The sequence below is a fragment of the Rhamphochromis longiceps genome, linkage group LG17 (genome assembly GCF_057381845.1).
Source record: "Rhamphochromis longiceps isolate RC_006_pf linkage group LG17, R_longiceps_female_GT1.1, whole genome shotgun sequence".
Classification (NCBI taxonomy): domain Eukaryota; kingdom Metazoa; phylum Chordata; class Actinopteri; order Cichliformes; family Cichlidae; genus Rhamphochromis; species Rhamphochromis longiceps.
In genome coordinates, this window is record NC_140573.1 from 4,446,611 (window position 1) to 4,467,981 (window position 21,371).

The 21,371-nt window shown below is 41.7% G+C and overlaps 2 protein-coding genes across 14 annotated transcripts in view; both read left to right on the forward strand.

Annotated features, from left to right (window-relative positions):
• The window catches only part of nav3 (neuron navigator 3), a 405,702-nt gene extending 395,621 nt beyond the window's left edge, over positions 1-10,081 (forward strand). For all 11 annotated transcript variants that reach the window (XM_085385777.1, XM_085385778.1, XM_085385771.1 and 8 more), the window contains 11 exons: positions 1,648-1,834; positions 2,967-3,064; positions 3,160-3,255; positions 3,498-3,666; positions 3,831-4,066; positions 4,503-4,657; positions 5,020-5,091; positions 5,626-5,822; positions 6,050-6,168; positions 6,842-7,045; positions 8,850-10,081. In XM_085385777.1, the coding sequence (XP_085241903.1) occupies positions 1,648-1,834; positions 2,967-3,064; positions 3,160-3,255; positions 3,498-3,666; positions 3,831-4,066; positions 4,503-4,657; positions 5,020-5,091; positions 5,626-5,822; positions 6,050-6,168; positions 6,842-7,045; positions 8,850-8,969 (1,653 nt within the window). In that variant the 3' untranslated portion in view covers positions 8,970-10,081. The remainder of the gene's footprint in view (positions 1-1,647; positions 1,835-2,966; positions 3,065-3,159; positions 3,256-3,497; positions 3,667-3,830; positions 4,067-4,502; positions 4,658-5,019; positions 5,092-5,625; positions 5,823-6,049; positions 6,169-6,841; positions 7,046-8,849) is intronic.
• A 2,843-nt stretch (positions 10,082-12,924) lies between these two features.
• On the forward strand, positions 12,925-19,580 carry LOC146649130 (uncharacterized). Of its 3 annotated transcripts, none has more exons than XM_085387142.1 (8): positions 12,925-13,138; positions 13,842-15,121; positions 15,712-15,914; positions 16,005-16,097; positions 16,641-16,736; positions 16,833-16,943; positions 17,750-17,873; positions 18,025-19,580. In XM_085387142.1, exons 3-8 carry the CDS (start codon positions 15,756-15,758, stop codon positions 19,494-19,496), a joined length of 2,055 nt encoding a protein of 684 aa, XP_085243268.1. In that variant the 5' UTR covers positions 12,925-13,138; positions 13,842-15,121; positions 15,712-15,755; the 3' UTR covers positions 19,497-19,580. The 3 variants fall into 3 exon arrangements, with proteins under 3 accessions (XP_085243268.1, XP_085243267.1, XP_085243270.1); XM_085387141.1 differs by having other exon boundaries at positions 13,842-14,816; XM_085387144.1 differs by having other exon boundaries at positions 13,842-14,816; positions 15,740-15,914.
• Positions 19,581-21,371: the final 1,791 nt, after the last annotated feature.

The window sequence follows — 21,371 nt, forward strand, 5'->3', positions numbered from 1 at the left end:
AATTGTAGAAATAGAATGAAGTGATTATATCTGTTATACCTACTCTTAAAATGTTGACATTTTGAATTTTACCTGTCTTTGTGCAAATGAATTAAAATCCAAGTATCTTACTTGGATAATAATTTTAATAATACTAAAAGTAAAAAAGAAATCATCCAGTTGCATTTTAATATCAGGCATGTCAGCGAGCCAACAGTCTGGCTGTGAATTCAACCTGCTTTTTCCTTCAATTGCTAAATTTTTTTTTTTAAATAATTGAAATCTGATTAAATCTGCTTTAACTGCTGTTAAAGTTCAGGAGAATTAAAAAAAAGTAAAGTGGCCACAGGGAGCCACTGGAGATGGGCAAAACACTGACATTAAAATGAGCACATATTGCTGTTAATTGATTTTCTTCCAGTGAGAGGTGAGAGGTGTGTTAACTTCCTGCCAATGCAAACCAAACATGTCTTGCTGTTAAAGCATAATCTGTTATTTGGTCAGCAGACAAGTGTTAAAATGTTGGAGGGAGGAATAGTGCAAACAGCAATGAGCATGGTGAGTTGAAATTAGATGCAGATTGCAAAATCTCACTCTAGTTTGTGAGGAGCACACCTTCCAGACATCTGCATCAAGGTAAACAACACTGAGAAATACTCCGCATGACTTACCCTCCACTACCTGCAACAGAAAACTGCTATTGGTACTTGATCGTGGTACTAGTTGTTTTCATCTAATGCTATGCAAGAAAGAAGGTAAGCTTAAATCAGAAAAGTCCAACCATTACATCAAGTCCTATTAGGATATAAACTTTGGGAAATGCAAAAACTTCCAGCAGCCTCCAAACAGGCACTAATCATCAAAAAACAGTCATTCTATTTTTAAGCAGTCTGGAAAGCCATCCTCTGTTCTCTGATAATCATCAGAGAACAGAGGATGGCCAAGGCCAAGACTTCCTGTTCCACCGGTCGTTGTTTGCTGTCCAGCTATGAATGCAGATAAAGTAAAAAGCTGATAAAAGCTAAATAGCTCTCAGATGATAGTCGATGATTTTGAGTTTGTCGGTGAGCCAAAGCATTTCTCTTCTGCTTTCCACTAATCTTTACCTGCAACCCAGCATAGCCTCTAACGTACTGCAAACAGACTCCTATCAAATATCTGTTGATAAAGTTAGGTTCTCGAGGGGAAAACACCTCATGAAGGTGGAATTCAATTGTTTACTTTTCCATGAAGCTGAATTTTTAAAAAGGGGAGTTTCTCCATGAAAACAAACTCCCATTATTTATTCCAGTACTCCTGATGCAGTGTAATGAAATCATCCTTTCAAAGCATAGTGTACACAGATGCTGTGACTTTCAAATTTTCAAAGGAACACATATTAAAGAATATCCTGTGTCTCAGTTAAGTGGATGCCTCTGAATGTGGGCTGCGTATAGTTTCCCTGTCAGATGGGGATCATGTCCAATTCCTTATCTGAGACTTAATCTTCAGTACAAAGAAGGCTCGAAGATCAAAAAGCTGCCTACAGCCTATAATTCCAGTGATACTGATTCAGAATAACAACAATGCAGGAAATGACCATCTGCTGTTGGAGGAGCCTATCAGTCAGTGTCTTTAAAAGCAGTTTCTGTTAGATTTGCTATGATTTTCTTTATTTGCAACACACAGAATGAGATTGAGACGCTGAAAGCAGAAAATGATCGTCTGAAGTCCAGCGGTAACGCAACACCGACAGCCACACCCGTGAAGACAGCCCGGCCACCCTCTGAGACCTCTAGCACCTCCTCATCCTCCTCACGTCAGTCCTTGGGGCTGTCCCTCAATAACCTCAACATCACAGACACCATCATGTCAGGTGAGCTCAGCGTCACTGCTGGTTTCTGCAGCCCGTCGATCTGAGGTGTCTCTGTGTAGCAGCATTGCACCCAGCAGTTTGTTCTGGGCAGTGAATGCAGTGGGAGGGTGGATAACTGGAAAAAAAGAAACAAAAAGGATTTTCACAGTCAAGACAAAGCATACAACTAGATATGTTTTTTGATTATAAAAGGCACTTCTTTCAGAAAGGTTGTATTCATCATCAAGGTTGTATTCATACTTCTCATTTGAGAAGTAAGTGTAGGAGTTGTGTGTCTGGTGATGCTGAAGGACATCGTTTATAGTCTGCAGTAATTCGTGTTTTTGTGCAGCATCAAGTTGGATTAGCTCTCTTCATACTTGCCTCAATAAATGCCAGAGAATTGTGTTTGTGGAGAGAAATGATCCGGATGAGCTGCATTAAAATGATGAAATATCTGCCCCTCCCTGCTGTGGGGGTTTGCAGCCAAGCAGGACCTATTACATAAACACTCTTCAATCTCTTCAGGCCTGCCCCTTTTGAGAGCTGGAAAACTTTGTCCCTCTCACTTGGACTGTAATTAACTTAGAAGGCACGGCCCCCTCTGATGACCTAGCCTCTCATTACCTGAACGTCCGGTGAGCCAAGAGCAGCGACATATGGGAAGGCAAGTGGGCCAGTGGGCTGTTATCACCCGAGCACAGAGCCCTCTGCCAAGGGTAGCCAGCCGAATACAAAGTACCCCCTTCCTCTCGCCAAAATGGAACCTGAGAAAAAAGAGAACGAATGAGACTTAGGAGGGGAGCTGCTAATAGTGTGGCAAAAGTCACATCATCCCACTCTTCTGTCACATCCTTCGTGAATGGATGAACAATTCTTCGGCTAGAAACACTCAAATGAGCTCATTCCACTGAACGATTTCTCATTTCTTTACTCGCCTTTCATTTCTGCTCATACATTATCATTCTGTGCACTTCCTAAAAATCAGTGTATGAGAACCCCGACTAAATGTAATTATCACATTAAAGATAGCTGCATTTTACTTTGGAGTCTGTGTGTTTCTAGCTATATTTTTTGGCAGGCAGAGCAAGAGTTTGTTTATTCTGACGGATTCAAGCTGGTTTTTCCTTCTAACATTAAGGTCTATTTTCAGATATTCTCCTCGATGACAGCTATGAGGGCAACCTACGCAAAGAGGGCCGCAGTGTGCGAATAGTGGTTACCATCAGCAGTGGGCCAAATATCACCAAGGTTTGTGAATGATTCCTCCAGGAAAACCACTGTATTAAACTCTGAGAGGTTCTAGGCTATATTGCTATATGTAATACATGTATGTAACTCCTCAGGGTACACAAAGCCAGGAGTACCTGATTGGGTCTATAGGTGTGAGTGGGAAAACCAAGTGGGATGTCCTGGATGGGGTTATCCGACGCCTCTTTAAAGTAAGCAGAAATCATTTGTCCACATGACAGATGTTCCTTACTGAGCTTGCTGTAGTTTGTAAGAGGACTAGCTTGTGTAATAAATCATCTCAGTAATGAATCTGTGCAAATTAAAGCTCCTGTTGTCATCGTTGATTTCATATTTAAATGACTTAAAAAAAAAAGCCCTCACAACACAGAGAGATTTGTAAACTTGGCTGATTGTGCAGTTGTTAAAGTTCCACTGTTCACCCTCGCTGCAGGAGTATGTGTTCCGCGTGGATCCTCTGACCAGCCTGGGTCTCAGCTCAGACAGCATTGTCTGCTACAGGATGGGTGAGGTGATTCGCTCCCACGCCTCTGAAGTGCCTGAGCTGCTGCCCTGCGGCTACCTGGTGGGTGGCAACAACATCATCAAGGTCAACCTTAAAGGTGAGTCAGCTGGGACGTTTTATTTGTGGATTATAGATTTTGTAGTAATGCAATGCAGAAAATATGCAGACCTGGTAACAATAACGTAAACTTGAGCCTCATTTTCCAGTCTGCTGTATAATATTCATATTTTCCTTTCCTCTTTCCTTCCTTGTTCATTACAGGTGTTAAGGAGAACAGCATAGACAGTCTCGTGTTTGACACTCTCATCCCGAAGCCCATCATCCAGCGATATCTCAACCTGTTGATGGAGCACCGTCGGATCATCCTCTCAGGACCCAGTGGCACCGGTAAATCCTTTCTGGCTGCCAAACTGGCTGAGTACATCATTTCCCACATGGGGCAGGAAGTGACGGAGCACAATGTGGCCAGCTTTAATGTCGACCAGAATTCCAGCAAGGTATGAAGAACAAGATTTTTTTTTTTTTAGCTTATCAAGGCTACAAAGTCAAGCTCAGTCACGATTGTGGCAGATCAGCTACCTGCCTATCAGGAAAAACTGATATAGGTAGCACTATTTAAGCTGCTTTAGCCTGTCCACTGTTGCTGCCCACCTCCTCCTTTCATACTGACCCCATCAATCTGTTGTCATCAATGCCTGCTCCATTTTTGCTGCGTTTACTGAATGCTGTTTCTGACCAGTCACAAGTCATTATAATTCATAATTTAAGCATAAAAGTTTATCCAGAAGGGTAGAAAGGCTATTACATACAGATTTGATAGTGGCGCATGTCATATGGATTTTATACAGAAATATGAGGACTTGTTACATTGCATTTAAAAATTGTCCAATTAGTGTTATATCACAAATGAATTAATATTTTTGTTCTACACAGGACCTGCGTCAGTACCTATCAACCCTGGCTGAGCAGTGTAACTCTGAGGACACGGACACAGAGCTCCCCACTGTGGTCATCCTGGACAACCTCCACCATATCGGCTCCCTCAGCGACATTTTCAATGGCTTTCTCAACTGCAAGTATCACAAATGGTGAGCCAGAAACTTTCCTCTCCTCTATGCTGAAACGCCTTGCAGGGACAAGTCCTACTGTCGCTCACAGCTCTAGTCAGGTCAAGTCCATTTTATTTTCACAGCCTAAATTCAGATGTCACAAGTTTTGCCTCTCAGCATTTTTAGTCTGTTCAGCTTCTGTTCTTGAAAGCTGGATTCAAATATGGGAAGAAAAAACCTTTAATAGGCAAAAGGAAAGAACAGCTTTGTAGCATGCTCGTGCCCACTCAAGTCAAGTTGTAAACTCACTATAATAACATATCTAAATGTTATGTATTAAAAACTCTGCATTTTTCTCTCGGTTAAGCACTCTAAGTAATCGCATGTGTTTGTCTGTCCAGCCCTTACGTTATTGGGACCATGAATCAGGGGGTGTCTTCGTCTCCTAACCTCGAGCTGCATCACAACTTCAGGTTTGACACATTTGGCTCTGTTATTCTTTGTGTAACATTGCTTATTCACTTGTATACCTTACTTTTATTGTGTTGTGTTTAAAAGCTCCTTCAGTTCTCCAAAAGAGAAATGATTTGTACTTTTACTTGTCCTCCTGCCGAGCTTTGGATCTGTTTGGTTGCAATACTCTGTGTCTCAGAGATCATAAATAAATTCTTCCACAGGGAGTGCTCTAATTATGTCTCCTGGATAATTAGCCCTGTTAAATGAGAATTAATAGGCTGTGATGAGTGAGGACCATTTCTGCTTGGCATGTTTGACTAGTTGATGATTGGACAAATACAATATGATTAGAAAGAGATTAACATGAGCCAGAAATTAATTTAATATGACTCTATTATAGTTACACAGAATGGGATCCAAACTGTGATGGAAGAAACGCTATCACATCATGTTTAAACTGAGAGGTTTTGATGAGAAATTTGATTTGATGTTGAGCTGATTGATTTGTTTCTGTGCTTTTGTTTGGCCATTGATCATCTGTCCTATCATAGGTGGGTGCTGTGCACCAACCACACTGAACCAGTCAAAGGTTTCCTGGGGCGCTTCCTACGGCGGAAGCTGATTGAGACAGAGATTGATAAGAATATGCGCAGCAATGACCTGATTAAGATCATTGACTGGATCCCCAAAACCTGGCAGCACCTCAACAGCTTCCTGGAGGCACACAGCTCCTCCGATGTTACCATAGGTCAGGTGTCACACACACAAACAAAAACACACACACTAGTGTGTGTGCTGTTTGTCTAACACTGAAATCTCTGTTGTGCCTTATTTTAGCTCTTATCTGTCTCAGTGCACAGTAATATAAAGTTTTTCTGTATGTCGTCTCTTCGGCAGCTCATTAGTTTTAACTGTGCACCATGTCACTGATCTTTGCTTCACTCATCATCCTCTTTCTCTTTTTTGTCCCTACAGGCCCTCGTCTGTTCCTGTCCTGTCCCATGGATGTAGAGGGTTCTCGGGTTTGGTTCACTGACCTGTGGAACTACTCCCTGGTGCCCTACCTGCTGGAGGCTGTCAGGGAAGGACTGCAGGTAGGACCTGATAAAACATAACTGTGTGGTTTCACCAATAAATCTTTTTACAGCATAATGCTAGAAATAAAAAAAGAACATTAAAGTGACACATTTTTTCAGGTTAGTATATAACAGCATCTAATAAAATCCAAACAAAAGGAAGTATGCAGTAAAATAAAGCCTTAACACATCTGCACTGCTGCCTCATTAACTGCACAAGTTTTAATGTGTGCCATTGTCTGTGTGAATGAATGCTGGCTGCTACTGTGAGAGAAAATGCTGAGATCAAATTTCAACATTTTTAACCCTGCATAACAGGATTTTAGCAGTATTTCTATTACAAAGGACACATTAGTCCAGATGAAATTAGCGGTGTTAAAACACTTCTACGCTTTTACTTTCATCTAAGGGGGTTCTCGTTCTGCCGGACCATTTTGTCATGCACCATAGGGCTGGCATGAATGTTAAAATGGCATGAGACGAGAAATAAAACTGAGAAAGAAATTATCATCACCACAGTGTCTGATTTTTATGTCACTTCACACAATGCTAAAAAAAATTGTAGGTTAGAGTGGCAAACTGTTTTAGTCTCTGTGACCATAAATTTTTACCATCATAAGATTAGAACAACAGTGTTTTATTAAAAAAGAAAGCTTGATTGACCTCTCTCCCTTTTCTGCCTTTCTTGCAGCTGTACGGCAAAAGAGCTGCATGGGAAGATCCATCCAAGTGGGTGAATGACACATATCCATGGAACGCCGCCTCACTGCAGCAGGACGGGCAGTCGCTGCTCCAGCTGAGGCCGGAGGACGTGGGATATGATGGATACAGCTCGTCCAAGGAGGGCGCCTCATCCAAGCAAGTGTCTCAGAGTGACACTGAGGGAGACCCACTGGTGAGGAACAAAAGACAAAGGATGTTCTCAGAGTTTTTTAAGTGACTAAGAATTAAAAGAGCAAACATGAATGCTGAGAAAGCTGATGGAGCAAGTTCTTTGTAGAGCATGAATGTTCACGTCAATGCTGCGGGCCACTGCTCAGGCAGTGTTTGGGTGTTGTTGACGTGGCCTTATAAAGAGGTACAGACTCATGGGACTGAAAATTATTACCAGCGGCTGTTGATAACCTGCAGGTTGCATTTTGTCAATACTTGATTTCTAACAAATGAATGAACACGTCGTTTACATTGGCACCAGAACAAAATGAAAATGAAAAAAGCTAAGTGGGCTGATGGCATCGATGCTGACGCTGGTGTTGGTATCAGATCAATGCCATCATAGCAGTATCGATACTTTATTTCTGTCCTGTAAGTACAGAAAAATATTTTTTGGGAAATGAAAAAATACACCTCAGACATGCACTATGGAAAATGCTTTTTTTCCTGTTTTATTTATTTTATTCTATTTTATTTATAGCCCATATGTATATTATGACAATATGTTTGCATTTGTTTACTGATGATGTAACTTATTTATAAATCATGACAAACTGCTGTCTCTAAGCTGTATGAGTTAAAAGTATCAGTGTCAGTAGTAGCCATACTGGTCCTGGATCTACTTGGTATCAGACTGATACTATTTGCAGTACCACACAGCACTATTAGAAAAGAAGGACAGGTTGAGAAGAGAATGCTCCTCAGTACCACAGTGACCCACCCACACACACACCAGATGCTTAACGTGACGGAGGGTTGGAAGACGAGGCAGGAAATGGTGGAAAGAGAGAATTCATCATCATTATTGCAGCCCAAAAGGATATAAAGACTAGTCACCCAAAATCAACTGGCTTGATTTAATAAATGTGTGTGTGTGTCCACGTGTGAGCATTTGGAGCGCAGGTGTCATTTCAGGAACACTTGAAGTGACGCGCCAGATGCAGCAACACTCCTGCATTATTTAGACCATTAGCTCTATTGCAGGGATGAAAAGTGCTGCTGTTTTATTGCGGGCTATTTAGCACAAGGTTTTCTGTCTTTTTTTAAGAACATGGAGAATATAAACAGAGAAGGTTTGAGGGTCACTGCATTGAGGTGTTGGAAGTTAGCAGTTGTTCATTCCTTTGTGAAAATGGAAAATACAGTCAAAGAAAGAGTAGATCACATTAGTAATGATTCCAATGAATACCCAACCTTTGAAAATATTATGTTGTATTAGGTGAAAGGTCAGACTGCCAGTCTGCTTCCAGTATCTTTTGCACAAGAGTCACACTGCACACATCTTTGGGTTTTAATCTCAGATACGAACCTGTAATGTTTCATAACTTCATCTTGCACATTTGCAATGCTATGGTGTCTACAAACACTATGTGTACTATGTGCCACCTTTGTGGTAGTTACCATTACAGTATCTCTTGAGCACATTTTGCCATGGTAATGGAGACTGACTCACAAGGTATAAAATAAAAACAGGAGCCACAAGCTTAGAGTTGCGTAAAATTCTTGATTGATTTTGTGAAATCTGCTTTTGAATATTAGCAACAGTAAATCCTAACTGTAGTAATCATTTGGAGAGTCCTCAGATTTATCTTGTAAACTCTTGGCAAATGTGCTGATCACCAGGGTAGGAATTATCACACTCATCAGAGCACGATCAAACCTATACGCCAACAGTAGAGCCCTGCTAAAGTTATGAAATGCTGAGGTTTTCCTGCTTTGAGTGTCTCTAGTTTTCCATTCCATTCTAACTCTGCATTATGTTGCAGATGAACATGCTGCTACGGCTGCAGGAGGCAGCAAACTACTCCAGCACGCAGAGCTGCGACAGTGACAGCACCAGTCACCATGACGACCAGCTAGACTCTTCACTGGAGTCAGCACTATGAGAGCAAGAGATACTGATCCCCTAACCCGCACCCCTTGGACCTCCCAGAACCTGGGAACTATCAAACCCCCATCACTACCGGACACCCCTATAGTTAGCAAATGATATATGAAAAGTTTTATTATCCAAAATGATTTACCCAACATTTGAGAGAGAAAAAAGCCTATTTTTACACAGCGATGGTGCAATATTAAATCAGATTATTTTATGTCTTAAAGATGTGTCTTCAACTTGGTCCCCGGTGATCAAAAAGGTAAACGACAATATGCGTAAGATCGAATCTATTTTACTGACATCGGATAGTGTTCGCCAGTCATTTTTAATGGATGTGTAACATTTGCAGAATACAACTTTTCATATATATTATAGGTTTTAGTGTGTCTGATAAGGAACATCACACTTTGTTCACACTTTTCATTTTGGGTGTGAGAAAATGAAAGAAGTTCAGCGTGATCAAACTGGATTTTTTGTTATCTAGTTATATTTTCAGGTGTTTACATTTAGGGTCGGGTTTTGTTGTGTATGTCTTTCCTTGTTTACAGAGGTGCTTCTCACAGACACACACTCAAATGAATGCACTTGCACACAGGCAGCAGGAGGAGACTCTCTGTTAATGAAAGCTTTTAAAAGTTCAGGCCATCATTTAATCTACAGTCCAGCCTGCCACAGTGTCCTTGAGCAAAGTACCATATCTCCACTTCTGACTACCCTGATCTCTTACACTATCTTTCAGGTGATGTAATGCTCTCTAGTGGCCACAGGCTGTTTTACATCCATTGTGTTTACACACAAATCATCAGGTTTCAGTAAAAGTTATTTATGGTCAACCAAACCTGCTCCTTACTGGGTAGATTTTGTTCACCGCTGTACCATTTTTAAAAAAATATCTTTGCTTTTTGTGAACATGACGAGGGTGTAGCTAATATTGGAGCATACTAACACACTCTGCTGCCCTCAGCTCAGTCACTAGTTGAGCCTCGTGGTGCTGGTCTCCTGCCCTGAACGTTGTCGGCGTCAGGCACTGCCAAGCCGCTCCTCGCCCCCCCCTCCATGCCGACAACAAGCACAACGAAAGCGCATTGTCTGTGTGTGTGTGTGTGTGTGTGATCCAGTCTCACTACTACTGTGAAGAAAAAAATTGAAAAGTGCCAACGTTTCGTTTCGATTTGACTGCCAAATGTAAACACAATGCATGGTTGTAGAAGTCTACATTACGCTGTTCTTGGCCTGCTGTCAATGTTTGGATGAAATGTACCGTGAAGAGAGCAGACAGCGCCCTCTGTGGATTGTAACAGGAGTAACCAGGTATTTTTGGCAGTCTGCACAGGGTTTGGTGCAATGTAGGCTGACCCTGAGTTCAGTAATACCTAACAGAGTAGCGTGGTATTCTGCGGCCCTCATTAGAAATTCTTTTTTGACATGTGCTTCGGTTTCTACCCGTGAGGTACCCGAAAGGAATCCAAATTGTCGCATCCGTATACAAGTTAACCAGATCAGTCAAAGAGCTGAATAGGGGAACAATGATATTGGTGCTTTCTCCACTGCCTTAAATGTTCAAAAGTTTTTTTTCAAGCATCTTCTGGTGAGAAGACGAGATAGTATTGATATGCTTCCTGCTATGTCAAAGATGCTGCTTGCAGTGGGACAAACAGCCACTTTTGTTTGTTTTCCCTCCCTTTCCCTCTAAAGCACCCTTTCTCCTTTCTGACAGTTAGATTATAAAAGAGTGAATAGTGTATTTGAATTTGACCAATATTGTATGAACATTTAAAAAAGTATATAATAGAGGGGTTGGGATATTTTTTTAAGTTGTTGTTTTGTGCCCAGTTGAGCTGGGCTCACTTGAACTGATAGGAGCACAACCAAACTGTTTCAGGTGTTCTTGCCTGATGAGCATGTCTTGAACCTTTTTAAAGGGGATGCATTATGAGGAGACCTTTACCTTTATGTATGCGTGTATTGGACGGAAGCCATTTAGATTTTTGATTGTCCTCTCTTTGTTTATCGAGTGGGTTGGTTTTGCACACTTTGAGGTTGGGTTGGGTTGTAAATACTTAAGTCTTGCACAGTGAATCAAAGATGCATTCTGCCCTGTCGATGTTCCAATATGCTTAACCCGCCGAATAAATTATTGTACTTTGAAAACAGAGAGAAAAAAAAAGAAATGCAAAATTTAACACGCTGTCAGAAACAGGTGTGTGTCTTGTGGTGATTGGATGTTGTGCCTATGCAGGAGGCATACAGTGTACAGTAAGAAACAGCTTTTTTTTAACTCACTAAAATCACAAAAGGAGAAGAAAAAAAATAGGCTCTTACTCCAGTATTCCTCATCCTGCCATAATATTTCTGGATCTTAGGAATCCCAGTTGTTCATTAGAAACACTTCCCCTCTGGACATTTTAACTGAAGCTTACCGCCATGTTAGGCTTGCTAGTTGGCCGAGGCACCGAAGCTGATCTGACACCGTACTGTAAACATTTACCAACAACCAACAGGTGCTACTGGTCAGAGCTCACCAGAGACCAAGAAGTCATGTTGTCACAACCTCAGGACAATTCTATCCTCTACAATCCTACCTGTGTTCAGCTTCACGCGTGTCTCCGCAGCCAAGTTGTTGATGGGCCGCACATTCTTTTGGCAAAGGGGTGTAGTTGCATGCTAAAGGGGTGGTTGCTCCTTACCTAGACTTACACCCGCATATCAAACCTATCTACACTCCTGTTAACAGTGTACACCATGGTGACATTTTCCCCACTTAACACTTTGCAGTTACATCTCAGTTGAAAACCATAGCATTTACTCTGGTTTGAGAGAACGTTTTCTTCTTTTTGGGTGAAACATTTGTCCTTAAATGTTTTATATTTTGTACATTTGTATGTAACATATCATGTAAATAGACAGAGACAGTGATTTACCTCATCTGGAGGATTTTGTAGTCTTTGTAAAGCCCTAATAAATGGTATTTGGTGTCACACAGGCAAAAACGGTCTTTTGTGTTCATTTTATTTTATTCATGTCTCTTAGAATGATAAGAATTAAAAGAAAAATATAAATAAAAAAAACATGTTCAAGTGAAAGTAAGGAATATGAAACACATTTTACTTAGAATCAGATCAGTATATACTAATTCCAACAAAGATGGTGCTAGATGTGGCATTAACTCAAGAGTTTTACATGCAGGACGTTCTGCTGATGATATCAATTGCGTGTATGTTATATGCTTTGGATGCAGTCTGGAGTTTGGTTTGTAGGAAGAGTTTTTACAGTCCAATACAAAAGATGCACCTAACAAGATTATAAGATGACAACTATGGAATGATTCTTATATAGCACTTTTCTACTGTCCCAGAGTACTGACGGCGCTCTATACAACATGCCACATTCACCCATTTACACAACCACTTTCACTGTACTTAGTGCTACTACATTCACACTCCGATGGATGAATTGGAGAGCAACTTGGGGTTAGTATTTTGCCCAAGGATACTTGACATGCAGACTGGAGGAGCCAATGATCGAACCACCAGCCTTCCAATCAGTAGGTGACCTGCTCCACCTCCTGAGCTACAGCCACCCTGAAACTGAGAAGGATTTTTCAGTTTCTGGTGTGTCAAAGAAGGCCAGAGAAGTAACATGCTTATAATTAGGTGCTGTCCATTGAAAATATAATTGATTGAATGTCACAAATATTAGCTGTAAGAGTGCAGTAAAACTAGGTGAAAATACCATGTCACAGACTATATATTAAACAATTCATGTCACCCGACCAGTCACATGAGGTGGCCTAATCCTAAAATGTTTGTGATTTTTTTTTTTAGCATCTAGCGCTTGCTATATGAAATACATTGTTCAAAGGGGGGGAAACAGATCTATACACGCAGGAGTAGACGAAATGAGGTGATAATATTCAGTAACCAATCGTTGTTGCAAAGGTGTGATTTTATTTTGAAGGATTATCGTGTTCTCTTCCAGGAGCGCGAGACTGAAGCCATAGCAAACATGGCACCCGGCACGACTCCTGTAACGGAGTCAGAGGAAGATCTTAAAATCTTTAAATCTAAAGGAGCTCCGATATCTTTACCGAAACATTCCTACTGGTTTGACTTCTGGGCTTTCGTGGTCTTTGATTTCGTGTTATTCCTCGTCGTGTATTTCTTAGTCCCTTAAAAGGTAAGAATGAGTGCGCGTGGAAGTTTCCAGCTAAAAGTGGGTGGCTACGGATGTTATCTAACTTTTTTTGTCCCACAGCTGCCGAGCCTGATATAAAAATGGGATTTAAATAGCGCTAATTTGAAACAAACAGTTTTAAAGTTAGTATTGATGCAGCTGTATCATAAATACCATTCTGAGAGCTCATATTCAGTGGTTAGCCAGCTGGTATCAAGATTCAAGATCACTTCCTTGGATCTAGTATTAGCTATGCAACGTTTGCCTGAAAGGTCTTCAATTTACAATGTAAATTGTACTATTTTTAAGAATTTACACTCTACACTTCCTGTGTAGGGTGGGCCGTTATCGCTCTAGAAAAGTCATGTGCCTGTCTTCGCTAATTTTGATGCAATAATTTAACGTCATGCTTTTATGTGCTTTTCGAAGTGCATGATACGAGATATCCGGTGTAGAAGCGCAGTGACTTTTCCCCGTTACTAATTTTCTTCTGTTATCGGCTCCTCGTTTTGTCCAATCAGCCCTCCATATCCAAAATCTATTTCTATTACTGCTACACTGAGACACGAACAGCTAATTCTCCAGTTTGAGATGCTGGAAATGTTATTGATTAGAATGTATAGATGTATATATGTAGTATTTGTGATTATGCATTTGTGTTCCCTGTGTTAGAACTTTGTTTTCAAAGTACTTCTCTTTGTTAAAGGTTGGTTCCAGGACTTTGGAGCTTGAAGATGCAGAGTGCTCGCCCTGCCCTGCCCTTGGAAATGCTAACCCTGCTTTGAATCTAACACCATGTGATTGGATGTCGTACATCATTTGGCTGCATAACAAACATCTGAACTACAGAGCTGCTGTGACTGGACTATCCTCTTTAATGCGTGGAATCAGTTTTTCTGTGGGGGCGAGAAACATTTCAAGTGCTGTATTGTTGAAAAGTCACAATGATGTCATCAGGACTTACAAAATGCTTTGACCAGAAAGTTACTAAGACACTTTAAGTGTTGTTACTGTCAGTTGTTAAGTAGTTTTATTAACCCATGTTTTATTAATAATGTTTAATTTTCTGGCTTCTTCCTAGTGTTTTGGTTTTGTTTCCATGTTTTCCTGATCATCACCTGTAAATAAATCTGACATCTCCAAATGAATGTATTGTCATATCAAGCTATGCGATCAATAGGTGTGGGACCCATATGGACACCAGAAGATTAGCGTCCACCTTCACAATGCTGTGTTGGGAGAAATACTAGAATGCCAAAGTCATGGAAATTTGCACTTGGAAAACACTTCAAATAAAGTTTTTTGTCTACTTGGTAAATTACAACATTCTGTTATCTGTTGGATGAACTTCTCATTTATCAGCATCACATCTGTTATTAGGATCTGAGTTCAGTGTTAGGTTCTTATACCACTGGCAGTGACTGCACTTTTGAGACCCATAAAGCGCAACTGTTTAGCTAATGACTTAAATGTTTTGAATTAACCGGGGCTGCTTTTTTTTTTCTTTACACTTTTGGGCACTTGTTAATGCTTTTATTTTGGAAATCACACATTGGCCCACGTGTTTCCGCTTTGCGTTAGGGCTAATAGCAAATTAATTGCTGGTTGCAGCTTTCTAGTGACTTTTTTAAAGGAATTCGTGTAGTTTGCGTTATGGAAAGCGGTCCAGTTGAGAGCACAGGTCCGTGTCACAGCAGCGTTCATTGGTACCGCGAGCCAGGCCGCCCGTGTGTGCGCGTTAGCTCCTCGCCGCGGCTAAATGCAGTGATTCTAGTTAGCTATGCTAATGTAAACATGGAAAACTTAATGGGTTAACCGTTAATACTTAGGTTCATACAATATGTTCACTGTATTCGTGTTGTTTTTTTAAGTAAATTTGTTCTTAGTGTTATGATTTTAAGTTAGTTAATCTGTTTTTAGCTAATTTAACTGGGCTATATTCAAATACTGTTCAACATGACTAAATTTCTATTTCTGATATATTGTGTGAGTAATTAAATATACTTTCAATAAATGGCAACATTAAGCTATCTTGGAAATGTTTGTAAATATTTTGAAATAACTGGGAATTTTTAATCGATTGCTTGTAATATGTGGCCATAAATTCACCTGAGTCCCAATTATAGAAACAGTACTTTTGTACTCTCAAAAGGTTATTGGACTGTTTTGCCAACAAGTTCAACTTTTATCTCGAAAAGCAGGTTGGATGTTTTATATTATTTTTTGCAATCCCGACATGTGTTACAGTGCTGCTTTGGAGAGCAGTGTTTTAATCTAGGCAGCACCCTGAAAAACACCCATTTTTTCCCACCTTCATGCATCTCTCTGATGTTTCTTTAAGTTCCTGTGAAATATTTTGTTGAGGCTTACGTGGCTCACAACGTCTTGAGAAGACTAGACTTCATCTATACCCACAGTAGCTTAGCAGCACCTGTGCACCAGCGGGTTCACAGATGATTTTCTTGTAACTTTGTCTCTTGGTGCTAAATTATAAAGATGGTTTGCCGAGCTGTCACAAGAGGACATCTGACTTTCCAAAAAAGACATAACTCTGTCCACTGTGTGTGTTTAATCAGATATATTCCTGCCGTTGTCATCCCTAAGACTGCTGATCCCTCCTATGCGGCTGATTTCTGCAGCCATGTGGCAGGTGGCTCAACGGAGGGATGTTCTCGACTATGAAAAGCTTGATGAATTTGTGACACTGGTCACAGAATCAGTTCCGGACCTGCTCAATCCGAAGCAACGAGGAAAACTGCTGCTTCGGCTGCGAGCCAGAGTGAGTCAGTAGGTGCACAGAAATGCATTCCACTCCACAAGTGGGTAATCCAGTGACAGTAGCTGAATGAATACCTTCCTGTTGCTTCAGGTTATACTTGAGCTGTGCAGAAATGAGGAAACAGCCAACATCCTGTGTGTACAGCCTCACCTAGAGCGAATCCACCCACCGGGATACACAGGAGTAAGTGTTAGCACCATTTTGAACAAGTCCAAAGTCCAGGTCCAAAGTTGTGTTACTGTTAAAAGTTCAGTGAGTGAAGACCTTGCAGAGGAAACATTTCATCTGAACTCACCTCTAAATCCAGCATCAGAAGTCTGATAACAAACTGTGAAAGGCGATACATTTTGGAAACAGGCGTAGTCTGTTGGTAGAGTTAAAATAGAGCTTTCTGAATGCAATGAGCAAAGCTGCGTTCAGAGACAACATATTTTATCAGTATTACCAGTAATGTAGCTGCGGTGGATTGATCACATTCAGGGCTTGTGTTGCTGTTAGTGTCATGTGGAACGTTTTACTGGTTGTGAGAGGTATGGATTAGTTTAATCTGCATATTCTGTAGAGAGGGAGAATGGCTTCTAAAACAGAATAATGATTCTAATCACCCATTAAATATGCAGTGGATGATCAAATATAAATGTTAGCTTTCCAAGATCATTTTTCATCCTTTATCATTATTGTTGGTCTGATAGTGACAAAGATCTCAGTTGTAATGATTTCTTTCAGAGTGGGGATGCAGAGGTGGATGCAGAAGAGGCCATCTTTGTGGAGCTAACCCAAACACTCCTGAAAGACCCAGCAGAGAGGGAACATTTTTACCAGGCAAATGCTCTTAGATGTAGCCAATCCATGTATTTCTTATCTTCTTCCTTTTAACTTTTTTTTGTATTACTAGCTGTTAATGTTTGTTCTTCTCAGGAGGTTTTCCCCACAGAATATGGCCTCAGCTATGATGCGGACATGCAGCTGCTTGTGTGGGAGTTTCTCTCCAAATTAGAAAGACTTCTGCCGGTGCCAGACCTCGGTCAGGTAGGCCTACGTGAAAGCGTAATATTGGCCATATAAGATTCATTATTATTATAAAATGCTGTTCTATACATCAAACACTGTTGAATGGTTGGGCAGCAGTCACCAAAGGTACTGAAGATGAGTAACAGTATTAGTAGTTTGTGCATGTAGTATTAAAGATATACATACATTTTTCCTATCTTTAGCCTTTTCAGTGTTTGTTTTTTCTTCTTAGTTTTCAACTACTCAGCAGTTAATCAAGTATTTTTTTTCATTGTTTGGTCGATTAAGAAATTAATTACCAGGAACCTCCCTGATTTTCACCAGCATTCACTGGATTTTACACGTTTGAATTTGTACCCACAGGGTGAAAACTGTCAGTGCACAGCTCTGCTGTAAAAGTGTTGCATTTAGTTGCAGTTGGCTGATTGTTAGTAGGACTGTGTCTTCACTCAGTACTCCCCAAGACTTCACTGACTCACCTTAATGAATATCACATTGAAGGATTACTGTTTTAACACACTGTGATCCTTCAACAAAGATCCAGTCTGTAAGTAAACAGGGACAGAACAGGTTTCCCAAGAAGCCAGGTAAAAAACCAACAGCCAGAGTGAAAGCAGTCCAGTGATACATGAGAAAATGATCTTGAAGGTGAGATTGGGCAAATTTCAATCAGATAAAGTTATTTTATTTTAGTGAGCTGGTTCCCGAGACTATTTGGTCACGTCTCATATTTAATCACCATTCCCCCTCCTTCTCTTCAAAACAGTTGTCTTTTGGAATTTAAACTTCTTCAGACTGAATCTTTTTTTTCCATAATCAAACAGACTGTTTCCTGGCTTACCTCTGCCCCCTCTGTGCTGAAGGACTGCTTGCAGGTGTTCTCCAATCCCAGTGACCTCAAGTCTCTCCTGCAACACCACAAATGCCTTGAGCACCTCAGCACCCAAGGTAAATCAGTTAGTCACTTTAAAGCTGTTCAAGGTTTGCTGTCTCACTTTTAATAACTGTCATTTAAAGTTTTAGATGAGGCATCTACACTTTAAGGTGAGTTTTTCTCTCTTTTTTTGTTGCACATTTTAACTTTTGTGTTTCTCTGTAGGCACCACAGTGGAGATGTCCACCCAGGTCTTTGCCTGCTCAGAGTGTCCCTTCTTCCACATGCAAGAGTCCTACCTGCTGCAGCACATTGAGCACAGCCATCCTGAACAATACGCCAAACTCCAGAGGGCTGCACAGACATGTGAGACCCCCAAGAAGACGTTCCCTCCTGAGTTCCCAAAGCCCTTCCCCATCCACAACAGGCCCGACCCACACACATGCCAGGAGTGCGGCAAAACGTTCACGCGGGTCTCGGACGTGACTCGTCACCAGCGGACCCACACGGGCGAGCGCCCGTACACCTGTGAGGAGTGTCGGAAGGGCTTCAAGAACTCTTGGGATCTGACCAGACATCAGCGCATCCACACTGGAGAGCGCCCCTTCCTTTGCTCTCATTGTGGCAAACGGTTCACTCAGATGGGGCTGCTCAAACTGCATTCTGAGCGAACAGCTTGTGGCCAGACCTGCAACCCTCAGCTAGACCTAACAACAGAGGTGGTGGTGACAGAGGTGGTGTCAGAGAAGGGGGGCGGTCAGTATAAATGCCAGAAATGTGGTGAGAGCTTTAGCAGCATCCTGGATCGACTGAGGCACAGGCAGAGGCACATCGTAAGGCGTCAGTACAAATGTCCCATGTGTGAGAAGATCTACGGCCGAGCCTCGGACCTGAAGAGACACCAGATGAAGCACACAGGTGAGCGGCCATTTCCATGCAAGTGCGGGAAAAGCTTCACCCACATGTGGCTTCTGAATAAGCACCAGCAGACCCACAGCAGAGAGCGTCCCCACCCCTGTGCAGAGTGCGGAAAGAGCTTCACGCAGCTTCAGATCCTTAACAGGCACCTCCTGACTCACAATGGCCAGCGGCCTTTCCAGTGCTCATACTGTGAGAAGAGCTTCACCCAGCTGGCCAGCCTCACACGCCACGAGAGAATCCACACAGGGGAGCGGCCATACCTCTGCACCACCTGCCAGAAGTCCTTTCTCACTCACGGAGAGCTTGTGAGGCACCAGCGCATCCACAGCAACTTCCGGCCCTTCAGCTGTCCTCAGTGCCCGAAGAGCTTTAAAACCAAGCGCGCTCAGAGTGAACACTTCCACAGCCACATAGGCGAGCACCCGTTCGAATGCGGCCGCTGCGGAAAGAGGTTCTCCAAGTCCACCTCGCTCGTCCGACATAACCTAACTCACACGGGGGAGCGACCACACTCATGCTCCCAGTGTGGGAAAACCTTCCTGACCTCTGGGGAGCTGCTCCTGCACAAACGCACACACACTGGAGAGAGGCCGTACCCTTGCTCTTACTGTGAGAGGAGGTTCAGGTGCTCATCAGACCTCAACATACACGTACGGACTCACACCGGCGAGAAGCCACACAGCTGCGCATTCTGTAAGAAGGGCTTCTGTACGTCTACGAGGCTGAAGAGACACATGCGCACACACTCAGAGAAGGTGGATTTATTGAGTCCTTGAGCTATTGGGAGAAAATCACTTCGTTGCTCCAACATAACTGTTGTCATTTAAAATAAAAAGAGCCTTAAATTAGTTCACTGTGTGTATTTTTTTGTTTTGTTTTTTAGCACTATATTACTGTGTTTGTGCCAGGGGAGCGGATCTTTGCTGCGGACCAATTTTTGGCGCAACGTGTTTTGGGGTTTGAAAGCCACAGATAGGCAGTATTTTGAGAAAATGTATGTCAGCTGTTCCAATACTCATCACACATAAGATCACTAAGGGTTTTTGCCTACGTTGTCCTCCTCCTCTCCTGGATTGCCTGGAGCTTTCTTTAAGTGTCTTCCCAGCTTTGACAAATGGCCAGCTGGAATAACCACATTTACTCAGGGCCTTTTTGACATGGTGTTCTTCTGCTTTCCTGGCCGCTCTGTCTGTGGGGATGGTCCTGAAACATGTTTCCCACTGATGCCACTACATGGAGGATTTATGGATTTATGTTTTGGCTTATCAAGAAAACCATTTGTAATCTTTAAAAGCACAGAAGCAGAGAGCAAAAAAAGTGTAACATCTGAATTACAGAAAAGAGGAGGATGGCTAAAGAAATTTGAATGAGGTACAGAAAGGGAAGTTACAAAAGTGGAAGAATCTGGAAGAAGGATCTTGAAGACAGATTTTTTTTTTTTTGTTAGATGAAACCACTGGCACAGGATGAGGACTGCATCCAGTGTGAGCTTGTGTTAAATTACTGTGTTGTTAGTGTTTTACATGTTGATTAACTCATCCATCTGTGTAAATATCACTGGAGCAGAATAATAGATTACAGATCATCTTGTAGGATGTTAGCAGTCCGCTCAAGCTGGACATCATCTATACATTGTCTCTAAAGGTACATCAGCAGTGACTGCTCTGATATTTTGGCTCATCACATTGAATTAAAGATTAAACACGAAGTCAGTGTGCTGAATATCACACTGAAGCAGGCTTTAAATGTTTGCTTTACAGCCCAGTCTTAGACCCTCCTGTTTGTTGGATAGCTAAGTCTGGAATATTTTTTATTCTGTAGCAGCATATTCATGACAGTGAACTGTGTTATTTTGATTGTGCTTTAAATAACTTGTAGAGGTCTAAAGAGAGACAAAACATGTAGTTCAAAAGGAAAAAGAAAGCTTGGGCAAGACGCTTTACCCTACTGGTGTTGGTCAGAGAGGCCGATGGCACGATATGGCAGCCTCGCTTCTGACAGTCTGCCCCAGGGCAGCTGTGGCTACAACTGTGGTTTGCCTGCACTAGTGCGTGAATGAATAGTGGAATTGTGAAGCGCTTTGGGTGCCTAGAAAAGTGCTATATACAGTGGCTTGCAAAAGTATTCGGCCCCCTTGAACTTTCCCACATTTTGTCACATTACAGCCACAAACATGAATCAATTTTATTGGAATTCCACATGAAAGACCAACACAAAGTGGTGCACACGTGAGAAGTGGAACGAAAATACATGATTCCAAAAATTTTTTACAAATAAATAACTGAAAAGTGGGGTGTGCATAATTATTCAGCCCCCTTTGGTCTGAGTGCAGTCAGTTGCCCATAGATGTTGCCTGATGAGTGCTAATGACTAGAGTGCACCTGTGTGCATCTAATGTCAGTACAAATACAGTTGCTCTGTGACGGCCTTAGAGGTTGTCTAAGAGAATATTGGGAGCAACAACACCATGAAGTCCAAAGAACACACCAGACAGGTCAGGGATAAAGTTATTGAGAAATTTAAAGCAAGCTTAGGCTACAAAAAGATTTCCCAAGCCTTGAACATCCCACGGAGCACTGTCCAAGCAATCATTCAGAAATGGAAGGAGTATGGCACAACTGTAAACCTACCAAGACAAGGCCGTCCACCTA